Consider the following 24,659-nt stretch of genomic DNA (forward strand, 5'->3'; position numbering starts at 1 on the left):
AGGAGTTAATGTATGGAGTAGAGCAATGGGACAGCTTTAGATAATCTTCTTTGACCAACTTTCTGACTTAAATAATGATAGGAATTAAGTGATTACTTTTTCATTTCATCATCATTTGTGGTTGGTGGTGTTTGGTGGGTTTTGTTTGCTCTTTTTTTTCAGAATCCTACAGAGTTTGATTTTTCTATCATTTGTCATGACAGAGAAGACAAGTTTAATTGAAAGCTATAATGATTTGCATTTAGAAATGAATGTGTTTACTTGGACTCCCATACTTGATTCATACTAAATGTTGAGTATATTTCACATAAAAGTGAGCCTAACATGTTTTCTATAATTAATAATGATCAATATCTAGTATTAAACACATTTTTTCAGGCATTCTTAAATCTACTTATTTTCCATTCATTAGAATGAGAAATTCTACCTGATTATGTTTTTAGTAAAACTCCAAGGCAGGGCGCCTGGGTGGCTCAGTCGTTAAATGTCCAACTCTTGGTTTCAGCTCAGGTCATGATCTCGGTATTGAGTTCAAGCCCCATGTCAGGCTCTGTGGTGGGTACGGAGCCTGCTTAAGATTCTCTCTCTCCCTTTCCTTCTCTACCCTCTGTACTCGCTTGCACCCTCTCTCTCTCTGAAAAAAATAGAATAAAATAAAACTCCAAAGCATTTTTAGTTGTTTTTTAAAAAATTATATTAATTTGCTAAGGACTGCCATAACAAAATACCACAGACCAGGTGGCTTAAACAACAGAAATTAATTTTCTCATAGTTCTGGAAGCTAGAAGTCCAAGGTGATTGGGGTTGGCAGGTGTGGTTTCTTCTAAGGCCTCTCACGGTCTTGTGGATGGCCACCTCCTTGCTGTGGCCTCATGGTCATCCCTCTGTGTCTGTGTCCTAATCCCCTGTTCTTATAAGAACGCCAGTGCTGTTGAATTAGAGCTCACCCTAACGGCCCTATTTTAACTTAATCACATCTCTGAAGACCCTGACTCCAAAATAGTCACATTCTGAGCTACTAGGAGTTAGAGCTTCAGGATACGAATTTTGGGGGAATACAGTTCAGCCCATAACAATAATTAATTAATATATGTCCATTTCAGAAATTACAGATAACCATTGGAAGCATTAAAAGAAAATAAAAATTCAAAAAAAGAAAAGTCATCCTTAATCTTACAACCTAAAATCGACCAAAGATATACACACTCTTTCAGAATTTTTTCCTACTAATATACATGAGGTAATTTATAAAACTAGAATCATTCTGAACATAATGTCTTGGTTTATGGGTTTTTTTCTTTTTCATTTAATGGCACATTATAAATATGTATACCATGGTTCCCTAAGCAGTCCCTAAATTTCTGGAATTTAGGTTATTTACAATTTTTCCTAGTCTAAACAGTACAGAAATCATCACGTTTTTTTAAAAAAAATACCTAAACAAAAAACCTTCTAGAATGCACATACTATTTCCTTCCATTATAAAACATAACTAAACCTCTCTCTGCATTTGTCATCATCATAAACATCAGTTGTTACACTGTTATTATACAGCTGTGTTCTCAGTTAACAGCTACAGAGCCTTGTCCGTTTTCAGAATGACCCCAGACTGCTGTGCCCTTTAGTTTCTGTTCCTGCCTGTTATAGAACATATTTTATCTTGTGTTTGCCGCTCCATGCCATGATAACCCTGTCCCTACCTATAGCAGATTCTAATGTCCTACAGACTGAAAAAGCAGTTAACCAAAATTGTTATAATTTGTCTTTAAAAGAAACCTTTCTGGCGGCGCCTGTATGGCTCCTTCGGTGGAGCATGTGACTGTTGATCTCAGGGTTGTGAGTTCGAGCCCCACGTTGGGTATAGAGATTACTCAAAAATAAGATCTAAAACATAAAAATAAAAAAGAAATAATTTCTGACAAAGTTCTGAGTGATTCTCCTTATGGTAACATCAACTTATGTGCAAACTTTTTTTTTACATCAGATTGTCTTTGGTTCAGAGTACTTTTTCTTAACTTTCTCACTGGTTATGATGTGGCCACGTTCTAGGCAGTTAAGTTTCTGAATAAGGGACCTTTGTATCACTGAAATATATTTTATAGGGGAAATCTCATTCTCCTATACAATATATTGCTCCTGAAAAATACGGTCATTTTATCTTCTACTATGATACTGACTTCTTACCTTTTCTTCTGTAATCAGGATTGCCGGAGCTGGAATTGGAAGCAATTGATAACCAATTTGGACAGCCAGGAACAGGTGATCAGATTCCATGGGCAAATAATACAGTGACTGCTGTAAATCAGAATAAACCAGAAGAGTGAGTAATACATTTCCTATTTTATAAAATATCAGATATCAACTTCTACAACAAAGAACTATTTTCCCAAACAGGATTCCAGCCTACATTGGTATTTTGTGAGATAGTAGTAGAAGTGAATGTTTAATGAAAAAAAGGGGGATCGAGGAAGACACCACATTAAACAGATTAATTTACTGTGTGACTGCAAGGCTAGTATGTATTGTAATTACCAAAAGATTGATATAATATGCAGCGGTTGTTTTCTTTTTCATCTCTTGCTTTGCTTTGATTGATTACTATAAAATTTCTGAGACCTGTAAATGAATTGAGCTCAGTATAACAATTATTATAAAAGCTCTTGAGCTTTTTGTTGTATAGTTATTTTGTCCAGTGTTTCTCTTTGGAGCAAGATGGTATAAGAAGGGAAAGTACTTTTTACATCTACTAAGTGTCCCATCTTGATTAGAATTTAATTTCTTAATTGACATAAGTAGCTCCATTCCAAAACATTAGAGTCCATCTCATGCATAGCAACCAAAGGATGACTAGACAGTGTCGAGTGTGGTGTAGAGCTTTAACTATGAACTGTATTCCCACTTACCTTCTCCAAAGAAGATTCCTTATATTTGTATTACTAGTATGATTTTCTATATATTTCTGATTTTTTTTTTTTTTTTTTAAAGATTTTTCATTTATTTATTTGACAGAGAGACACAGCGAAAGAGGGAACACAAGCAGGGGGAGTGGGAGAGGGAGAAGCAGGTTCCCTGCTGAGCAGGGAGCCCGATGCGGGGCTTGATCCCAGGACCCTGAGATCATGACCTGAGCTGAAGGCAGACGCTTAACGACTGAGCCACCCAGGCGCCCCTTTTTCTTTTTTTTTTTTTTTTTATATTTCTGATTTTTATGCATCAGTTGGTATCAGTTGGATTAGACTGTGTATTTCCTTCATGTAATCAACATTTGTTGTTGTTGTTGCTTAACACTGAGCATGTTTCATTTTCCTAGTTTGATTTCTTTTGTAAGTGGTAATCATGTTATCAATATGATTTGATCATCTTTGAAAGTTAAGTATAAATAGAATAAATCTTACTATAGGCTAGATGGTTTTTTTCCCTGAGATTTTGATTGATTTTTATTTTTGACTTTCATCAAGAATTCTTTTCCCTTTCTTAACTATGTTTAGTTAATTTTTCAAGCTGTTTCTATAAGCTAAGAGGAAGAATATGGAAGCAAATTTCAGTGATTGACAAAACAGTGAGAATATATTCAAGCTACATACAGAACATTTATATTTCTGCACATAAGTATAGAACATTTCATTGTGTGAGAATTGGTTGAAAAAGCATCTCGACAGAGAATTTTCTAGAACAAGATTTGCATATATGTGTGTATCATATATATATATATATTTGTGTTATTGAGATTGAAAACTTATTTGCTATATCAGTCTTAAACTCTTTTATCTTTTGATTCTTTAGCCAGTGTATTAGTTCACAATTAGATGAGCTTCTCTGTCCACCAACAACAGTAGAAGGAAGAAATGATGAGAAGGCTCTTCTTGAACAGCTAGTGTCCTTCCTCAGCGGCAAAGATGAAACTGAGCTAGCTGAACTAGATAGAGCTCTGGGAATTGACAAACTCGTCCAGGTATTTATTAAAATTGGCATTATTAAAATGATACAATCCTGAGAAGCTAGAAAATTATTTTTAAGCAAGATTTTTCAATATTGTTCTCACTGTGTTTAAGTAGTTTTATAACTTACTCTTGTGAAAGTTATTAAATATAGCTAAATAATGAGTTTTTTAAAACAAAAATGTCATAATAATTAGAAATAGTTAGAATTAGAAAGTCTTAGCCTTTCACTATGGACCAGAATCTTAAGAGGCTCCCACTAGAATAGAATCCAGATTTATATCATCACTTCTTATTCTAGGACTTAATTTATCCTTCATTCGTGCTAGACGTCAACCTGTATATTCCATGATACTCCAAATTCCAGGTATTTTTTCAAACTGTGAGGTTGAAAAATCAATTTATTGCCTCATGACCCATATTTTTTTAAGTAGTAGAATATATCAGAATGCATAGCCCAGAAAAAGGGGAAGTTATGTTTCATAAAACTTTCCTTTCAGTTACGTACACACATGTGCATGTGCGTGCGTGTGCACACACATACACACACCAGGTCACAATTTAAATTAGATTTTTTACGATGAATAATAGTTATCAGTCTTAAAAGCCATAGCTATGGCATTCTGTTAGGCCAGCTATGAATTTTTTTCCAAATAAGAGGAAAGCATGAATTCTGTATTTGAGATAGAAAAATGCCTAACTAATCCCTCCTTTAATAATCTACTTCTCACGGTAAACTACTAAATGTAACGTTTGTTGACCTTAGGCTTTGCAGCGTAGTTCTTTTCAAACCTTTTAGCGTCATTCCATTGATTTTAGCCTGTGTTTTAACATGCTTTTATCTCTTTTCTGAGATTTTTAAACATCTCAGTTCATCTGTTACTCCATTTCAGAAGTAACTGTCATAAGTGATTCCTTTAAGGTAGGAAACTCCTAGAGAGCTTCATGAATTCAGCATAATATTTTATAATAAAATTTTCTAGAGATAACATATTCTCAGATCCAAGATTATATAAAGAAGCATGTCATTTATTGGCAGTAATTTATTTGTAAAATGTTCTGGCTTATTTTCCAACAGGGAGGTGGATTAGATGTCTTATCAGAGAGATTTCCACCACAACAAGCAACACCACCTTTGATGATGGAAGAAAGACCCAACCTTTATTCCCAGCCTTATTCTTCTCCTTCACCTACTGCCAATCTTTCTAGCCCTTTCCAAGGCATGGTCAGGCAAAAACCTTCATTGGGGACTATGCCTGTCCAAGTGACACCTCCCCGAGGCGCTTTTTCACCCGGCATGGGCATGCCACCCCGGCAGACTCTGAACAGACCTCCAGCTGCGCCCAACCAGCTGCGGCTTCAGCTTCAGCAGCGCTTGCAGGGCCAACAGCAGGTGAGTCGTCCTGGTTAGCAGGTGGCTCTTGTGAAGGCCTGTGCTAACTCACGCCGTACCAACACAGCTCAGTGGCTAGAATAAAGGTGTCAGGTGGAAGTGTTCCCACAACCTTTATGAAAAACTCAAAAAACCATCCTTGGTCTGCGAGGGTAAGATAAAGGAGATTTTCATTCAGTTAAAGACTGCTGGCTCATAACAAAGTACTTTGAGACTCACAATTTAAAAGCAATTAATTTTGTTTTTTGAGATAAAAAATATTTAGGATGAACATATTAGTATTAAATTAATAAAGAGAAATATATAGCTTAATTTATAAAGTAGAGCATCAGGAGACACTGTTATGATTGTTGGAACAGAAAATGAAATTTATGTTGTTTGAAGTTGGAGTGATTGAAGCTTAGTGATGTTATTATATTAGGAGAATGGAGGAAAAGATAGTTTGGGGATCTGGGGAGTTGGGTGAGTTAAATCTTCTCTCTCATGACTGGTAATGAGTGGGTATAATGGCATAAATATTTAAGATTGCATAAGCAGCAAATACAGAGATAAGCATCAAGAACCAAAAAAGCAAATGGTTAAAAGTATTCTCTCTGGGGAGTGCCTGGGTGGCTCAGTCAGTTAAGCATCCAACTCTTAATCTCAGCTCAGGTCTTGATCTCAGGGTCATGAGTTCAAACCCCGTGTTGGGCTCCACACTGGGCATGGAGCCCACTTAAAAAAAAGGGGGGGGGGTATTGTCTCTGGGAAGCAGGACCAGGGCTATAGATTGTGGCTTCTTCTTAACGTTTTTGTATTTTTTTTAACCATCTGTGTATATTGCTTTGGATTTTCTTTAAAGTATTTAAAGCAATTTCCTAGAGTGTTACAAATTCAGGAAAGAAGAGAAAGAAGGAACTAAATTATATTAGAAAGGCAATATTATATAATGTTATAAGAGCTCGAGTTTCAAGTCCTAGTTCTAACCTTAACTTAAGTGGTTTGACAGTCAAATTATTTGCCCTTTTAAAGCCTCTGATTTCTGATTATACCGATAAAAGAAATATAATAAATAATTCCTCTACCTCATAGGTGGTATGTGGATTGAATGAGATAGTACATATAAAGATCTTAGCACAGTGCCAGGAGTGCAGTAACACATAATAAATACTATCTATTATTATGAAATTATATTAAATAAATAATATGAGTTTCCATTCCACTTAAAAAGGTGATGAAAGGGGGAGAGAAAAAAAGAGATGAGATAGGAAAAAATTATTAATGGTAGAATAGCAAAGAAAGGAATAATTTTTAAAATGCTGGGGTGGAATAAAGAACTCAGAAAGGAATTAGGGGAAGAGAGGGAAGAAAAGAGAAAGAAAGGAAATAGTAATATGTTCTGAGTATTAGTTGAAGGTAAACTGCTTCTTGTTATAACTTGTCATTCATTATTCAATAGAAAGCACAAGAATAAGAAATGCGTATAGTTCACAAAACATAGTGCCCACACAACATATTTGGGGAGACTCTACTAGGTACTATGAGGAATACAAAGAATAAGAGATACAGGCAACTTTTAGAACTTACAGTCAGCTTAGGGCATTCCAAACATACACACCTGGAAAGTGAAATAACAGTGCAGGTAGTAAGTGATTAAGGGCTATCCCAAAAAGTAGAGGAAAACCTAGGTGTGCTGATTTTCTCATTTTACAGGATAGAGTCAGTAAATGCTGACTAAAATTAAAGGCTTACTGAGCAATGCTAGATCAACAGTCTAGGTCAGGTTTGTGAATGGGTGAAATAATCATTCACACGTAGTTTGGGGAAAAAATTGCTTTTACTTTGATTTCCTCCTAAAGCAGCTGATAAGCAGAGTAGCAATGCAAAGGATACACGTATAATAAGGCTGCAGGTAGCTGAACTTGGCTCCCTGTTGCTGCCTGTGAATATTACGGAGGCATGTCCAAAGTTTGGTGGCCAGGGTAGCTCAACAGAGTGAAATATCCATCAAGTGAGAGAAATACAAAATTTTAGGCCCCCAGATATGTCAGTACACAAAACAGCTTACACTGCTGTGTAAGACGGTACTCTGCTACCTAATGAGCCTCATCAGCCAGACCTACTGTTTGGGTTCTGGACCGTAAGTCTTTTTAACAGCGGGGCCCTCAGTCCATGGTGGCTCTTACTCTGCAAATGCTTGGAGTCTTCTGTGTGTGTCCACTTCTCTGTGTGTCCACTTGGAGTCTTCTGTGAGAAAGTCTGGCCAAGGCTTATGTCTGTCAGTATTTCAGTTAAGATGCTTTCAGCAACAAGGAAAGAAAAAAAGATCCATTCAAAGTTGTAAAACCATTTTAAAAAAGCATTTTGACTCCAATAATGAGATGATACGAAATAGAGAGGTCAAGGTGTGTTGCTTCAGAGGCTCCAGAATGTTATCAGGGACTTAGGTTCTTTCTGTCTTTTTACTCTGTAATCCTTGGCAGCTAGAAAAATGGCTCCCATGGTTACAAATACCACATGCAAACAAAACTAACAGGAGAAAGGGGACTCTTTCCTACCCATCTTTATTTCAAAAGCCAAGAAATCTTTTCTTCTCCTTTTCTATTCCCTACCACCCCAAAAAAAGAAAAAGGACCAAAACGTTTTTTTAAAAATTTCACACATCTGGCTAGCCTGAATGGAGTCATATATACACCCTTAACCAACTGCGGGCAAGGATTGGCTTAGGGTACATAGGTTGCCCCTTGAGACATGTGATTTGGGATAATCAGCTGAACAAAAATCCTATGCTTTCATTGAGGAAAAAGAGAAGGGTAAATGGCTGTGGGCTGGCAATAAAATACCTGATAAAATCAAGAAATTGAGGTTTAAATACATTATTTAAAGTTATACAGGTAAATTCACAGTTGGATCAGATTGGTGAACTGTGGTAGAATGTCTGCCCTTTCTACAGGTTGTATATTTTAAGTGAGTAAGTTCATATTAGTGCAAAAAAAAAAAAAAAGAAAAGAGAATATCATTGGCACACTAAAAGTTAAGTGATTTTGAAATACAGAAAGCAAACATGACAAAGAAACAAAATAATCATATACAAACAATACAACTGCTTATATAGAAAATCCAAGAGAATCTATAGGGAACTTAGAATCAGTAGAGGAATTCAGCAGTGTTTCTAGGGAAAAAAAAGCAAATAAAAATTAATAGCAATCCTTTTCACTAGCAACAACCAATTAGAAAATATAATTTCAAAATATGTTCATAATGTGTAAGACTTAGAAAATTACAAATCGTAATTGAAAGTCAAAAAAAGGTCCAAGTAAAGATATTAGTGAATGGAAAGACTATCATAAAGATGGCAGTTGTTCTGAAATTAATTAAATTCAGTAGAATTCCAATCAAAATCTCAACATGAAATCTAACAAATAAATGCTAACTTTATTTTAGAAGCATGAATACAACCTTAAAGAATCATGAGAATGAACTTGCCCTGTCAGATACCAGGATTTAAAATCAAGCTTTAGAAATTAAAACAATGTGGAACCGGCATAGGCATAGACAGTTCTACCAACCGGAACGTCCTAGAGAACCCAGAGACACACCCAGATGTATAGAAAGACTTAGTAAGAGACAGAGGTGGCAGTCAGTGGAGAAAGGATGGCCTGTATAATAAATGCTAGTACATTGGACTGTCCTTGAGGGGGAATAATTAAATTAGATTCCTTATCTCTTACCATCCACAAAAATAAATTCTAGGTATTTTAATGATCTAAATGTGAATATGAAAAGATTTATGTGGCCCCTAAAAGGCATAAGGGGAAAAGATTGATGTTTGCATTAAAATTTAAAACTTAATAAGATAAAAGACAACATAAACAAGGTTAAACATAGACTCAGGGAAGATATTTGCAACCCTGTATAACTGACAAGGATTAGTATCCAGAATACATCAGATTCATAGCGTTGTGTTCATAATACACTTACCTTGCTAGATTGATACCATCTGTTTACTTGTTGGTCATGTCCTCTCATTCCTCCTTCCCTCTTGCCAAACACAGGAAATACAGGCATCTCATAGGCAGGAATTTAGGACAGTGCCTGATGATTTGGGGGGGAAAAGGTGCAAACTCAGATCTACATCATAGTTTCTTTCTTTTTAATGGATTTTAAGATCAGTTTAAAAGCATATTTCTTGACTGTAAGTATATCTCATTGACTGGAATGTAGTAAACAAGGAGTAAAAAGATTCTAAGATTTTAAATTTGACTATACAGTTATGAATAATCCCCAGTTGGGGGACAGGGGGAGGAAAAACACCCTAGGAAACACAGAGATTCATTGGTTGAAACTTTTAAAGAACAGCAAAAATGAAGGAGGGAGCTGGTGATGGAGAAGAAATACGAAGTTGTAATGAACTCTTTAGGTGTAGTGTCTGCTCACATGTCAAATAAGCAAAGTCTCAAAAAAATATATCCATGATACCAGGAAAGAATTCTTAAAGTTCTATTTTGAGAAAAGGACAACAGCAAAAATGGGTAGACCTGCTGCTTGTAGGAAATTATGTAAGATTGGCTCATAAAAGATGTAATTATTCTGTTCTAGTTTTGTATTCTTCTTTTCCAGCCAGGGTCTTCATACTCTCAAGAAAAGAATACTATGAAAAGGGAGAGTAACATTGGAGACACATAAAGAAATGTGATATACTTAGCTATCTTAAAACAAGTGAAGTCCACATGTGTTATGTGTTAGAGTACTGGAGAAATGTGTGGATCTGGTAGAAGAACCACTATTGATTATTTTTTATATATTAGAGAAAATAGAAGTGACCAGAAAGTAGAACTAAGATCAAAGGGCAAAAGATACAGGGAAGCTAATTTCACCTCTAGAATTTCTGGCAATGAAAACTGCCTGATAGAAGAATATCTTCTTTAAAAGAAACCCCTTGGGGTGCCTGGGTGGCTCAGTCAGTTAAGCGGCTGCCTTCGGCTCAGGTCATGATCCCAGAGTCCTGGGATCGAGCCCCGCATCGGGCTCCATGGTCAGCGGGAAGCCTGCTTCTTCCTTTCCCACTTCCCCTACTTGTGTTCCCTCTCTCGCTGTCTCTTTCTCTGTCAAATAAAATCTTTTTTAAATTAATTAATTAATTAATTAATTAAAAAAATAAAATAAACCCCTTGTCGGGGCGCCTGGGTGGCTCAGTCGGTTATGCATCTGGCTCTTGGTTTTGGCTCAGGTCATGATCTCGAAGTCATGGGATCAAGCCCCATGTGGGGCTCTGCGCTCAGATTCTCTCACCCTCTCCCTCCGCGCACGCACGCTCTCTCTCTCTCTCTCTCTAGTAAATAAATAAAATCTTAAAAAATAAATAAAAGAGGGGCGCCTGGGTGGCTTGGTCAGTTAAGCGACTGCCTTCGGCTCAGGTCATGATTCTGGAGTCCCCGGATCGAGTCCCATATCGGCCTCCCTGCTCAGTGGGGAGTCTGCTTCTCCCTCTGACCCTCCCCCCTCTCATACTCTCTCTCTCTCTCAAATAAAATAAAATCATTTAAAAAATATATAAATAAATAAAAGAACTCCTTGTCAAGAATTTACACGGTGGCTAAATTAGGGTTTTCAGTCTTGGCACTATTGCCATTTTGGGACAGATAATTCTAGTTATAGGGGGCTTTCCCATTCATTTAAGAATGTTTAACAGCATCCCTGACCTTTACCCATTAGATGCCAGTAGCAACCTTTCCCCAAGTTGTGCAGCCAAAAGTGTCTTCAGACATTGCTAAATTTCTCTTGTGGGGCAGAATCATCCCTGGTTGAGAACCTCTAGGCTAGATAATCATCTTTTAGGTTTCCTATGGAAGGACTTCTTGATAAGGCATTGAAAAAAAATCCATTCAGACAGAAAAAATGTCAGCCAGCCCGAACTCTGGGTGTGTGTGTTTTATATGTGTAGGCTGAGTTTGTACTGTTCACTGGCCACAAGCCCCACATTTCCTTTTATAATACAAGCCTTTTGACCTGGCCTTTATAGACTTTTGAATTTATGTCCCCAGCTCTGAGGACTCCTGACCTCTCTCTCTCCTCCCACTGACCAAAAGTCAAGATTTCCAAGGAGTTAAAGGATATGGTGATCCTTTTGGGAAGACTTCCTAGGAAGAATAGAACTTGACCTGCTTGCTAGATAATGAGTAGCATTTTAGTAATCAGAGAGGAGAGGCAGGTCAGAGTGAGACAGCTGTCTACAGCATTAGTCAGGTTGTACACAGAGAGAGGAGAGGGGGAAATGAAAAGGATTATTGCAAGGGCAGAAATAGATAAATTTTTCTTTAACAGAAAGTGCTTTAGAATAATTTCTTCTACTTCTAAATAGGCTATTTTCTAAGGTTGTAATTTATTTCCTAAGGTTATTTTCTCATTTTTACTACTTCTCCAGCATCTTTCCTCCATCCCCACCCATTTCATTCTCACATTATCTCACAATCAAAGAATATATAAAGCTGTAAGTTTGGAAACCCAACTCCCACTCACTTCCCTGGCTATGTTACTTCTCTTCATCACTAAGATTAATGTATTTTCCCCTATCCTCATTGCCTCGTCTTCTGTTTCTAGACTTGCTGTACTTTCTGGCTTAAGTTAACTCTACGATCCTTCTTGCCACCTGGCATTCTCATCTTTCAAGGTCCCATTGAGTGCACTCATACTCTTGGTCCCTGCCTTCCTGCTCTAGGCTAAGTGCCTTGTAGATATCTGGATATGCAAGTGTAGCACTCGTAGGTGGCGCCCTTCTGTATTGGCCTCTGCCACTCAGCAGAGAATTCCTGGAGGACAGAGATTTGCTCACCTCTGTAGCCTTCAGACCTTATGTATTACCTTGCATATACTTAATTTTTTGATAAATCTTTGTAAAATTAATGGTTTATTTAAACTTATGTCTGTGGTCTGTAGAATTTAAGAAGTACGTAGATTTTTGTACTTAAGAGTCCCTTTGACTTACCTTTTTTTTTTTTTTTAAGATTTTATTTATTTGAAAGAGCGTGAGCATGAGCCAGGGGGAGGGGCAGAGGGAGAGGGAGAAGCAGGCTCTCCACTGAGCAGGGAGCCCGACACGGGGCTCGATCCCAGGACCCTGGGATCATGACCTGAGCTGAAGGCAGACGCTTAACGACTGAGCCACCCAGGCGCCCCAAGAGTCCCTTTGACTTTTAAAACCATAATGTTCATATCTTTATTTTTTAAGCAATTCTGAATGTTCTATCCTATTCCATGAATGCCTGAAAGTTTTAATTTTTACATTTATAGTAAAATGAGCTTTTCCCCAAAAAACAGTTTGTTTTCTGATCTGATGGGAGTCAGAAAATTAATGAAACCAGAATTAAGAATTGAGCTGTTTGGAGATGGGAGATTTAATCACTGCTCACAGCAATTTGGATTCTTTTAGAAAACTTTCACAGTCTTTCTAGTTTGCATCTCATATATTAAAATATATTAAATGTATTAAAATATAAAATATATTAAAATATATGGAGTGTTAATATATTTATTAGTAATTTATGTTATAAAGTACCATATAAATACAAAATAGGATTGATGTTGTTATTATCTCTCTGAACAGTTTATTCACATCAAATGATTGAGCAAGAAATTCTTTAAGCTATAGATTGTTTATCAGGAAATACCACTTCCCAGGATGCTTGTTTTGTTACCTGATGAAGCTAAGGCATGCCTATGCCCTGAAATTCTAAGCCTAATACAGACAGCATCTTCCAAACTAGTGTTCCATACAAAATTGTTCTAGGAGATAAATGTTAATGTGTGTCAGGGCAAAAAAAAAAAGGTTCGTGAAAACAAGTTGCATAGTATATCCCCTTCTTGAAGATCCACAGTGTGCTTTGGCCAATTAAAGTCTCATAGAATTACTGCAGTAAAGAAATCTGTTTCACCTTGTGTAACCCATCATTTCCAATACTTAATACAGCACAGCATGCTATTTTCCTGGCACATCTATTAATATCCTGCAGAACAGTGTTCTTTAGAACACCAATTTGGGAAATGCTGGTCTAAAGTAATTACTTCTTCTAGTTAAATAAATAGTCTATTTTCTCAAACCATTTGTTTCTTACATAATTCTCCCCAACGAATGAAATCATGTTGGATTTCCCCAAATATGTACCCATCCGACAGTCAGCCTCCAAGTGAGAAGTACCTCAACTTTTCCATTAATCTTCCAGACCTTTGTAGAATGTGCCCTAGTATGTACCTACTTTTATACTCAGAGTAGTTTAAGTTGTAGGGCTGGTGTTTCTTTTCTCTCCATTATTGTACTTATCTGAAATAACTAAGTATTAGCATGATTTTAAAAGTGTGATAGATGGGGGTGCCTGGGTGGCTCAGTCAGTTAAGCATCCAACTCTTGATTGCAGCTCAGGTCTTAATCTTGGGGTTGTGGGTTCAAGCCTCACATTGGGGTCCACACTGGGCGTGGAGCCTACTTAAAAAAATAAAAAATAAAAGTATAATATATGTATGTATGTGTGTATATACCTATGTGCATATATATATGCACATGTGTATGGATTCTGCTTTTAAATGCTCTGTCCTATTTGGTGTTCTATAGGCAGGAAATATTTGATAAATGTTAGGAATTGCCAGCCTTTTGACAGATAAACATGGGAAATAATCTTACTAAACCTGTAATACTAAAACTTGTTAGTAATCAGTAAAAAGTTTGTGTTACTCTGTAAGGGCCAAAGTATATGTTTGTATGTAGAAATATGATATCTCATTGTTCCATTTTTCTCTAGTTGATCCACCAAAATCGGCAAGCTATCTTGAACCAGTTTGCAGCAAACGCTCCAGTTGGCATCAATATGAGATCAGGCATGCAGCAGCAAATTACACCTCAGGTAATGTGAGAAGACCAGACATTGTTAGTACTTCTCTAACCCAAGCTGTGTTTCTTAAAGTGTTGACTTGAGTGTCCGAAATGATCTGTGAATTGATCTTTTAAGGTAGTAGTACAGCTTTCTTCTAGAATGAATTTATAATCAACTTGTGATACCCCTTACTGATATTTGATCTAAAGCCAAGAGTCCTTTGTTTGGTTTTATTGGTGTTGTTGTCATTGCTATTAGATACCAGATGAATCAGTAGAACACTCTTACTGCTATCCTGAATAGGGCCAGTAATAAGACTCCTAGATAAGAAACTGTGTGAATGGTACCTGAAACCTGATCAAAACTCAGTCACATTGCTGAGTGATCTTAACTACCTTGTGTTCTCTGCCTCAGTCTGAGCATGAGCAGTTTCTGTTTTTTATTTATTTTAACAATCCTTGTACATGAACCCAGGGCCATTGAAACTTTAAACACAAAAAGAACTAGATAGCCTTCTAAGTCTTGTCTGGTACTCACTCCCTACTTAACTTCCACACATACTTTAGTATTTTTGTTTCAACCACTTTTTTATGTTTTCTTAACCAAGGTGACACAAAAATTTGAGAGATGAGGAATTTTAGACAGGACTCACACACAAAACTTTTCTCCATAAAATGTATCTAGATGGATTTGGGGCAAAAACAGGAAGCCAACCGTAACCAAAAGGATAAATATTGACAGAAACTACTGTTAATGGGGGCACCTGGGTGGCTCAGTCAGTTAAGCATCCAGCTCTTGGTTTCAGCTCAGGTCATGATCTCAGGCTCTTGGGATCAAGCCCCCTGTTGGCTCCACGATCAGCATGGAGTCTGCTTGGTTTTCTCTCCCTCTCCCTTTGCTCCTCCCCCTCTTGCTCTCTCTAAAAAGAAAAGAAAATTAAAAAAGAAAAGAAACTGCTGTTAAGCAGCAGATACTGGCATCTTCATGGATTCATACTTGGGTTTCCATGTCTTAAAAATCTCAGTGATTAGCTCATGCAAGGGTAATTATGTTATAAGGAAATAAGACCCCACTTTTGGAATTCATGTAAAGATGATTTCTATTAGAAACTCATATGTCACAGTTTCTTCTAGATTGGACTATATCTAGTTGGCAAGTTTAATTTTGAAGGAACTATATGCTTTGATCAGATCCTTAATCTGAATTGAAATTTTCTGAGGAAGGCTTTATTGACATGCCATGTTGCTTTACAAGTTAGATCAAAAAGTGATTTTAACCTAATTTTACTGCTGCTTTTGTCATTCCTAGTATTATAGCTATTAAAACACATACTCTAACACCTGGAGTAGTCTTTACTGCAACAATGTTATAAAATAGTTGGTGGGGCCCCTCAGGTAGCTCAGTTGGTTAAGCATCTGACTCAGGTCATGATCTCAGGGTTGTGGGATCGAGCCCCATGTCTGGCCCCATGCTTAGTGGGGAGTCTGCTTCTCTCCCTCTCTTTCCCTCTCCCTCTGCCCCTCCCCCTGCTCATGCTTTCTCTCTAAAATAAATAAATCTTTTTTTTTTTAATAGCTGGTTCCATTTATTTCTGTTTATTATTTTATTTCTAACTATTTTCTTTTTCTTTTTCTTTTTTATTTTTTTAGATTTTATTTATTTATTTGACAGAGAGAGACACAGCGAGAGAGGGAACACAAGCAGGGGGAGTGGGAGAGGGAGAAGCAGGCTTCCCGCTAAGCAGGGAGCCCGACGTGGGGCTCGATCCCAGGACCCAGGGATCATGACCTGAGCCGAAGGCAGACGCTTAACGACTGAGCCACCCAGGCGCCCCTAACTATTTTCTTTTTAAATAACAATTTGTTTGCCTTTGGATCCTGGATTTCTGATTCTTCCTTTTTCAAATGGTATTTGTAGGTTTTTCCAATTGTAAAGATAATGCATGTTCATTATAAATAATTTGGAAAATACAGGAAAGTATGATGAAGAAAATGAAAATCAACTATAATCACAATTTGTTCATTTAAGTAAAGTGGAATAAATGATCTCAGTAAGAAAAGAAGGGAACTAAGAAACACAGTCAATTTTGGGGAAATGAAAAAGAAAAAAAGTCTCCTAACAACCTAACGTCAGATAAGTTCGAAGTCATAGTGATAATTGCTACATATTTTGTTGCCCCAAGCTACGAGGCTTTATCCTGTAAGCTTTCCAAAGTAGGTGGTGATGATAACAATATTAATAAGTGAGGATTTGTTTTCTCCTCTCCAGCCACCCCTGAACGCCCAGATGTTGGCACAGCGCCAGCGGGAGTTGTACAGCCAACAGCACCGACAGAGGCAGCTAATACAGCAGCAGAGAGCCATGCTCATGAGGCAACAAAGCTTTGGGAACAACCTCCCTCCCTCATCTGGACTGCCAGTTCAAATGGGGAACCCCCGTCTTCCTCAGGGTGCTCCGCAGCAATTTCCCTACCCCCCAAACTATGGTACAAATCCAGGAACCCCACCTGCTTCAACCAGCCCGTTTTCACAACTGGCAGCAAATCCTGAGTCAACCTTGGCCAACCGCAACAGCATGGTGAACAGAGGCATGGCAGGAAATATGGGAGGACAGTTTGGCACTGGAATCAATCCTCAGATGCAGCAGAATGTCTTCCAGTATCCAGGATCAGGTACGGGGATTGCACCTCATAAGCATACATAACGGCCCCAGTGTTCCAGTGCGCTGATGGGAGTCAGGAGATCGGGGCTCCGGACCCCTCTCTTGCCACTAGTGGTTAAATGGTTGGAGGCTTATCACTCACTGATAGCTAAGATGATTAATCAGAGGATCCAGAAGGACCTGTCTGATTCTAAAATTTTTTGCATTTTGTCTGCAGGGTACATTCTCTTACTTTCTTACTTTCTGTCATGGATCCCTGTAAGAATCTTATGAAAATCCACTTCAGACGATGGGTTGAAGTACATTAACTCAAAATGTGCATACAGTTTTTTCATTATTTTGGAGACTTGGTTTTTGATAGTTTATAGGGGGATGACCCATCTTTACAAAGCGTCTCGGCTTCTCAATGGTGTCAGCACTCTTAGCTGCTTAAGTTGAAAGCTCGTCCTCTGCAGTGTCAGGAACTTCCTGGTTTCCAGAAGGTTTTTCCTTTTTAATCTTTTGTTTGCATTGTCTCTCTTCCATTCTCTTTGTCCTAGGTGATGATGTCCTTTTAAATTTTACTTCTATCACTTTCAGATTCTAATGGGTAGTGGCAATAAAACATATTTGATTAATCCACGATGTTTAATCAAACTTTGATGCAAAATTAATGGCAGATTCCTGGGGAAAAAATTGAAATAAATCCCTTCATTTTCTAAATGAAAGAAAAAGTAAATTATAAGTCTGCCTAAAAATGAATTTCCATGAGAAGACTGCTATTTGACTTGAATAAAATGCTGAGGTTACATAGAGATTTTTTTTACATAGCAATATGCTTATCAACTTTGACAGCCAAATCAATTTAGACTTTCATTCTGGTGGCAACAAATGCTAAAATCCTTTGACTATTAAATTAAGTTATCCAGGGAGACTTGTGTCAGACAGCACCAGAATTCTCTAAGATCTTTTACTCAAAATTATGTCACATCACTTCCTTTGTCCTCAAGACAATGAAGTCATCTTTGGCTGGTTTATATCGCTGACACTATCTGTATGGGCAAGAAAAGGATTATAAATCCATAGTTTAATTACAATATTGTCTGAACCTTTTGAAGGCCACTTTCATGTGTCTTACGACTTCTGTATGCAGAGAACTTGACAAGGCTTTTTCACTTTATTCTAACCTGCAGAAGTACTTCCTCCAACATTAGAAGACCTGTTTAGTTACCTGGTTCTCCATTTCTCTTCCAAAATAGCAACTTAGCCCAGACAGCAAATAGAATCTTAGTAGTAGTATTCAGAATATTGATTACAGAGCCTTAAATCAAAAGATTTGTCTCATTCATTGGCAAAAAAGAAATAGCTATGAGTAAGCCAAACATTAGTAAGTTCCCCAAGGATTCTTTTCTCTTAAGAAATAGATAAATAAAAACAGTACTTCTGCCCATTTTCAGTCATGCTCTTCAACACCTCTTCTCTGGAAAGCCAAGAAAGAATTTCCTATCCTGCTCCCGTTTCTTGACAAAGCCACCTAGGAAGGCAGTGCTTCAGAACCCCATTTCCAATGAAGTTGACAAGATTTCTTTCAGAGTTGTGGGTCTAGGCTTTGATCTATTGCCATGTCAGTGTACACACAGTGATTGAGATCAGGAGTGGGTGGAGCTTACTTCTCTAGGCGACATAACTGGATGTGTTGCTACCCGTCGTAAGTGCTCTCTCTATCTGGTACCTGGATTTTTCTTCTAGTCCAAATTTAGATCGACAGAAAATGCTTTTCACCAAATAAGAATTCATCATCGATGAAGTCAGCATTCCTACTACAAACAAAACCCAGAAGCCGGGTGTAATAGAATAGTTGTTTCATCCAGTTGCAAATTGGAATGAAATGACAGAGCTTGCAGTTCTTCTATGAACTACTTCAAAATAATAGGGGGGAGGTTGTCAGGTTTTCTGGAGAGCAAAAGAACATTTAAAGAGTCAATGTTTTTAAATTTCTTCCATTGCTCTAAGTTATAAACTCATTCCAACATTATCAACAACCTGGTAGAAAGCTTCAAGGCCAGGTTTTGTGTGAGTACAAATTCAAGTTCTGGAAAAGTTTCAGTCTTTGCAAATGAGGACTTCTTTCAGGGGGAAAAAAAAGCCACCACATGATTTTGTAAATAAAGTTTTATTGTACCACAGTCATCCTCATTAGTTTACATATTGTCATCTGTGGTTGGCTTCATACACAGAGTTGAATTGTACCAGAAACCTTATGGCCTGCAAAACCAAAAATATTTCCTTTCTGATCCTTTGCAGAAAAAGTGTGTTGTGTTAATTGATGTTAGGAAAACCGAAGGTTGAATTCATTAACTTAGCTTTAGTCCTTTGCTTTGGTATCCTTTAGCTTAGTAGAGGCCCAAAGTAAATGAAGGAACATGTAGGTAATAGTAATGGCAGAGTATGCTTTCTTTTATTTCTGAAAACCAAAAATTTTTCTAGACTATCAGGCCATAATGATAAGTGCACAAGAACAGAATTAGGCATTTAAAATTTATTTTAGGGGCGCCTGGGTGGCTCAGTCGGTTAAGCATCTACCTTTGGCTCTAGTCATGATCTCAGGGTCCTGGGATCAGGCCCCACATTGGGCTCCCTGCCTCTCCCCACTGCCCCCCCCCACCGCCCCTGCTCATGCTCTCTCTCAAATAAATAGGTAAAATCTTAAAACAAAAACTATTTTTTTAAAAAATAAAATTTATTTCATACTAAGGCGGTATTTAAAGGAAATATGATGGAAATTTTTACAAAATTTTGTGCCCACTTCATGAATTTCTTGAAGCCAATCCATAGTTCCCTCTTCTGTGAACTACAGTAAACATGCTACTCTACCCATTCCTCCTAAGTGATCTCATCTACTCCTGTGGCTTCAGGGACCTCTTCATGCTAATGACTCTCTTCTCTATCTCTAACCAGATCTCTCAGCTCTTGTGTACAGCTGCCTGATGACAGACATACTTGAATTTTCTCTCCACTAGCACCCCAAACTCCACTTGTCCAAAGTTAGACTCATCAGTTCCACTCCCCTTCTTTCCATATCTCAGTGTTCCAGCTGTCTAATGAACTTCTCAAGATCTAAGAAAGAATATATTCCTTGCTCTCTTTTCTTACCAGGTCTTGTAATCCTGTATCCACTGTCTCAAACCAGTATCCTTCATTCACCTGCCTCCTTCCTGTTCCTCACTCCTCTCAGAAGTGTCTCCTCAGGGAAGCCTTCCCTGACCACTCCCAATCATAAGCACTCACCACCCTGTCTTACAGACACTTGTTCACCTATATGCCTTACTTTTTAAATAGCAAGTTTCTTGACTGAGCAAAGTGTGACCTTTTTAGTTTCTAAATTGCTCAGCACAGTGGTCTGGCAGGGAGAGTAGATGCTCAATGAATCTTTGGAGAAGTAAATGAATGGAAGGATGAATCCCGGTTCTGGTTGCTGCTGCCAAATGGCTGTGATGCTATTTATGGTCCAGCAGGGAGGCTTAGCATAGTCTAGGCAAAGATAGAATTGTAGAAATTTTAAACTGAAAGAAACTAGATTGTCTGGTCCAAGGAATCCAAGGTCCAATGTGGTGGCAGAACCCGAACCAGAACTCCGACTACCCCTCCAATTCATTATTCACAAGCTGGTTCTTTCTACTAAAACTAGGTCATCCGATAAGGAAAACAGAATGTGAGATGAGTCCAGAAAGAAATGTCAAAAACTATGCTGATATACTTGCAATCTTTTATTTATTGTTAACTTTGATTCCACAGAAAAATGTCCAGAATATGTAAGTATCTTTTCTGCCCTCACATACATATTTTTCTGAAAGAAATTATTTCATCATTAACAAGGTTAAAAATGCATTAGGAACAGACAAGTATTTTTTCAAAGATCACAACCAAAATAGTTAAAATTTAGAGTGTATGCAAAAATAGTCAATGTATAAATGAAGAAGATGGGGGAAAAGAACCCACCTTCTAGAGTCATAAATGAAAAAAATAACTTCTCTACATATTCTACGTCAAAATTATTAGGGATTAAATTACAGATGGAGGAAGCAGCAGAGAGAAAATATGTAGCTTTATTTATATACTCTTTACCAAGAAAAAAAAAGTAGTTAAACATTTAATGAAAGAAAAAACTCTGAAGTTTACAGTTGGCTCAACTTTCACAGAAAATTTAAAATATTTTTAAAATTGTAGCCTACAAGGAAAACAAAAGTGAATAAATTAACTACATCTCCAGCCATATTAACCAAACAAAAAGAGAAAAGTCGTAATAACAATGGCAAAACATAGAATATGCAATTATATTTACAGAAAGACATTAAGGACATAGAGACATGCTTATGATATAATCATAAGAGAAAGAAGCAGGTCACAAAATTGTGTAAGATTTTATAAAGAAAGATTTAAAGGAATTATACTAAATTATGGGTAATCAAATTATGGCATTCTTCTTTTCTGCACCTTTATAGCTTTCTGTACCTCAAAAGTATTTAACTATGAAATGTATTTTGTCAGGAAAAAAAAAAATACCAAGTGCTAGCATAACAGAAGTCATAAAAAGGAAATCCATTTGTACTCTTCTAAACTGTTAGGACTTCCACTTTTGGCTAAGTTGGAGTAACAGGAACCAGATTTATTCTCCCATCTGAAACAAACAAAAAAAATCAAAGTACATTGAACTATAGTTTTCAAAATTATCCAGACCATGCTGCGTGGAGAGGGAGTCCAAAAGGAACCAGTGGTTTCCCTCAGTTGAGCCCATGGACCTGGGAGCCCAGGAAAGCCAGGGCAACTCGAGGTCTCAGGGCACAGGACCAGAGAAGAGAGAGAGCCACAAGGAACTGCAGGAATGTGCACAGGGTCCCACTCAGGGTGTGTGTGTGTGTGCGCGCGCACACACGCACAAACCAAGGCCAGGGAAAACCACCTGGAAAGATAATGGGGAACAATCTGCAAAGTTCGCACGGGGCCAATTTCTCTTCCCACCAGCCAGAAAGGAAAACCTCATGATTCATGGGGTGTCAAGTAAAATACTCAGAAGAGTTTTGTCTCAGTAGCAGCCAAAATAAGCCCTAAACTTTGCTCTTGTCTCTTAAGGTACAAGACCCAAAAGAATTAAATTGTCTCCATGTAACCAACCCAGACAAAGGTTGAAAATATTTAAAGACCTTTTAGGGGTGTCTGGGTGGCTCAGTCAGTTAAGCATCCAACTCTTGATTCCAGCTCAGGTCATGATCTCAGGATTGTGAGATTGAGCCCTGCGTCGAGCCCCGTGTCAGGCTCCACTCTGGACATGGGGCCCGCTTAAGACTCTCTCCATTTTCCTCTGCCCTGCCACCCCCTTTCACATATACTCACTCTCTCTCCCTCTCAAAAAAAAAATATATATATATATTTAATTTATATTTATAAATATATATATTTTTACATATATATATATATTTAATTTTTTTTTTTTTTAAGGACTTTAAAAAACCCAGCACCTAACAAGGTAGAATTCACAAGGTCTGGGATCTGGTCTTTTTAATTACCAGGCATGCAGAGATGCAGGATAATAAAACCAATAATGAGGAGAAAACTCTGTCATCAAAACCAACCCAGAAATCACACAAATGATAAAACGAGTAGACGGGACATTGAGACAATTAAAAATTATACATTTATTCCGTATGTTCAAAAAGCTAGAGGAAAGCTTGAACATATTAAGTCAAGGGCAACATAAATAAAACCAAAATCAAACTTCTGGAGACAAAAACTATAATGTCTGAGATGAAAAATATACTAGATGGGATAAGGAGATTAGACATTACAAAAGAAAAAATTAGTGAACTTGAAGATACAACAGTGGACACTGTACAAAACGAAATCAGAAAAAGACTGAAAAGATGGCAAATTTACTCCAAATTAATCTTATAATTCAAAGCAATCAAAATGTCAGTGTGCTTTTTGGAGAAATTGACAAGCTTCTCCTAAAACTTATATGGAAATGCAAAAATTTATATGGAAATTTATATGGAAATGCAAAAAAAAAAACCAAACTGTAGCCAAGACAGTTTTGAAAAAGAAAAGCCAAGTTGGATGACTATCGTTTCAAAAATTACCATAAAGTCACGTCAATCAAGACAATATAGTATTAGTACAGGTGTGGACATACGGACCACTACAACAACCTAAAAATCCAGAAGTAAATTGTTAATATTATGGCCATTTGATTTTTAACACAATTATATCAGTAGCTGCTAATAAACATCATTCTGCATAGAAAGGAACAAACTACCAATAAATTCTACAGATTGGTCAAACCTCAGAAACATTATCTAAGTGAAAGAAGCCAGACCCAAAAGATCTCATATGATTACATTTATATGAAATTGCCCCCAAAAGGCACACTTAAGGAGACAGAAAGCAGATCCGTGGTTGCCTGAGGCTAGGGGTAGGAGAGAGGATTGACTGCAGACAAGCACAGGGAGACATGCGGGGGATGGAAATGCCCAAACTGCACTGTGCTAATTTAGAGCACAGCTCTATAAATGGACTAAAAAATCATTGAGTTGTGCAGTTCGGTGGGTGAATTTGAGGCTGTGTAGATGATATCTCAGTAAAGCTTAAAGAAAAAGGACAGGGAAAGAAAGAAGAACCCACAGAGATGACTGAGGCATGGACAACAAAACTCTTCTCATTTTTCATTTCACACAGGTGTTTGTCTTGCCTTTTTCTAACTTATTTTATTATGCAAGTAATCTGTCGTATATGTTCATGTATGTTTTTTACACTTAAAAATCCATGTAAGCAAAAAGAATAGAAAAAAATTATACATAATCCTGGTACCCAAATCAATCTGTTAATGAATAGAAGGCATTCTTCCAAACTTATATTATGTTTACTTTTCTGTCTGTTTATACTAAAATTTCCTGCCTTATTATGAAGAGACTGAAATGTTTTCCCTACTCTATTGAATAGGCTATTTCTAACTATATTATGACAGATCCTCGTGGGGGTGGGGCGGTTCTCTTTTATGGGAATAATAAATTTATAGTGTATTCACATAAATTAATTTGTGTCAATTTGCAGGAATGGTTCCCCAAGGTGAGGCCAACTTTGCTCCATCTCTGAGCCCGGGGAGCTCCATGGTGCCGATGCCAATTCCTCCTCCTCAGAGCTCTCTGCTCCAGCCAACTCCACCCTCTTCTGGGTACCAGTCACCAGACATGAAGGCCTGGCAGCAAGGTGCAATGGGAAACAACAAGTAAGTAAGTTTTTATATATGAGCATCCCCGATCCCTGCAGCACATAAGAACAGTCATGCCTTCACAATCAAAATAGAAGAGTATTGGCTACTGGCATTTGCAAGTTGATGGAACTGAATTTTATGTGATAGCAAAAAGAAATAATGACTTCTAAATCCTTTAAGTTTCAAGTTATTTTTAAGGTATATTTGTATGTTTACAGTGCAGGAAAGTGATCTAGTGGCCCCCAACCTTCCCATCCCACCGCCAGCCTGTCTGAAGAACTTGATGAACTCCTGTGTGTAGCAGAGCTTCCCTGGGACAGATACAGAAATGAGTACTTAAAAAAAAAAAAAAAAGTGTTGGGCGCCTGGGTGGCTCAGTTGGTTAAGCAACTGCCTTCAGCTCAGGTCATGATCCTGGAGTCCCAGGATCGAGTCCTGCATTGGGCTCCCTGCTCAGCGGGGAGTCTGCTTCTCCCTCTGGCCCTCCTCCTCTCATGTGCTCTCTCTCTCTCTCTCTCTCAAATAAATAAATAAAATCTTTAAAAAAAAAAAAAAAGTGTTCTTTATAAACACACTTAAAA

At 37.5% G+C, this 24,659-nt stretch overlaps 1 protein-coding gene across 12 annotated transcripts in view; it reads left to right on the forward strand.

Annotated features, from left to right (window-relative positions):
- The window catches only part of NCOA1 (nuclear receptor coactivator 1), a 240,107-nt gene that overhangs the window by 199,689 nt on the left and 15,759 nt on the right, over positions 1 to 24,659 (forward strand). For all 12 annotated transcript variants that reach the window (XM_032391532.1, XM_032391531.1, XM_032391537.1 and 9 more), the window contains 6 exons: positions 2,203 to 2,320; positions 3,784 to 3,952; positions 5,017 to 5,331; positions 14,103 to 14,204; positions 16,443 to 16,845; positions 23,919 to 24,093. In XM_032391532.1, coding sequence (XP_032247423.1) covers positions 2,203 to 2,320; positions 3,784 to 3,952; positions 5,017 to 5,331; positions 14,103 to 14,204; positions 16,443 to 16,845; positions 23,919 to 24,093 — 1,282 coding nt within the window. The remainder of the gene's footprint in view (positions 1 to 2,202; positions 2,321 to 3,783; positions 3,953 to 5,016; positions 5,332 to 14,102; positions 14,205 to 16,442; positions 16,846 to 23,918; positions 24,094 to 24,659) is intronic.

Source organism: Phoca vitulina, unplaced genomic scaffold, assembly GCF_004348235.1.
Source record: "Phoca vitulina isolate PV1807 unplaced genomic scaffold, GSC_HSeal_1.0 scaffold63, whole genome shotgun sequence".
NCBI classification, from domain to species: domain Eukaryota; kingdom Metazoa; phylum Chordata; class Mammalia; order Carnivora; family Phocidae; genus Phoca; species Phoca vitulina.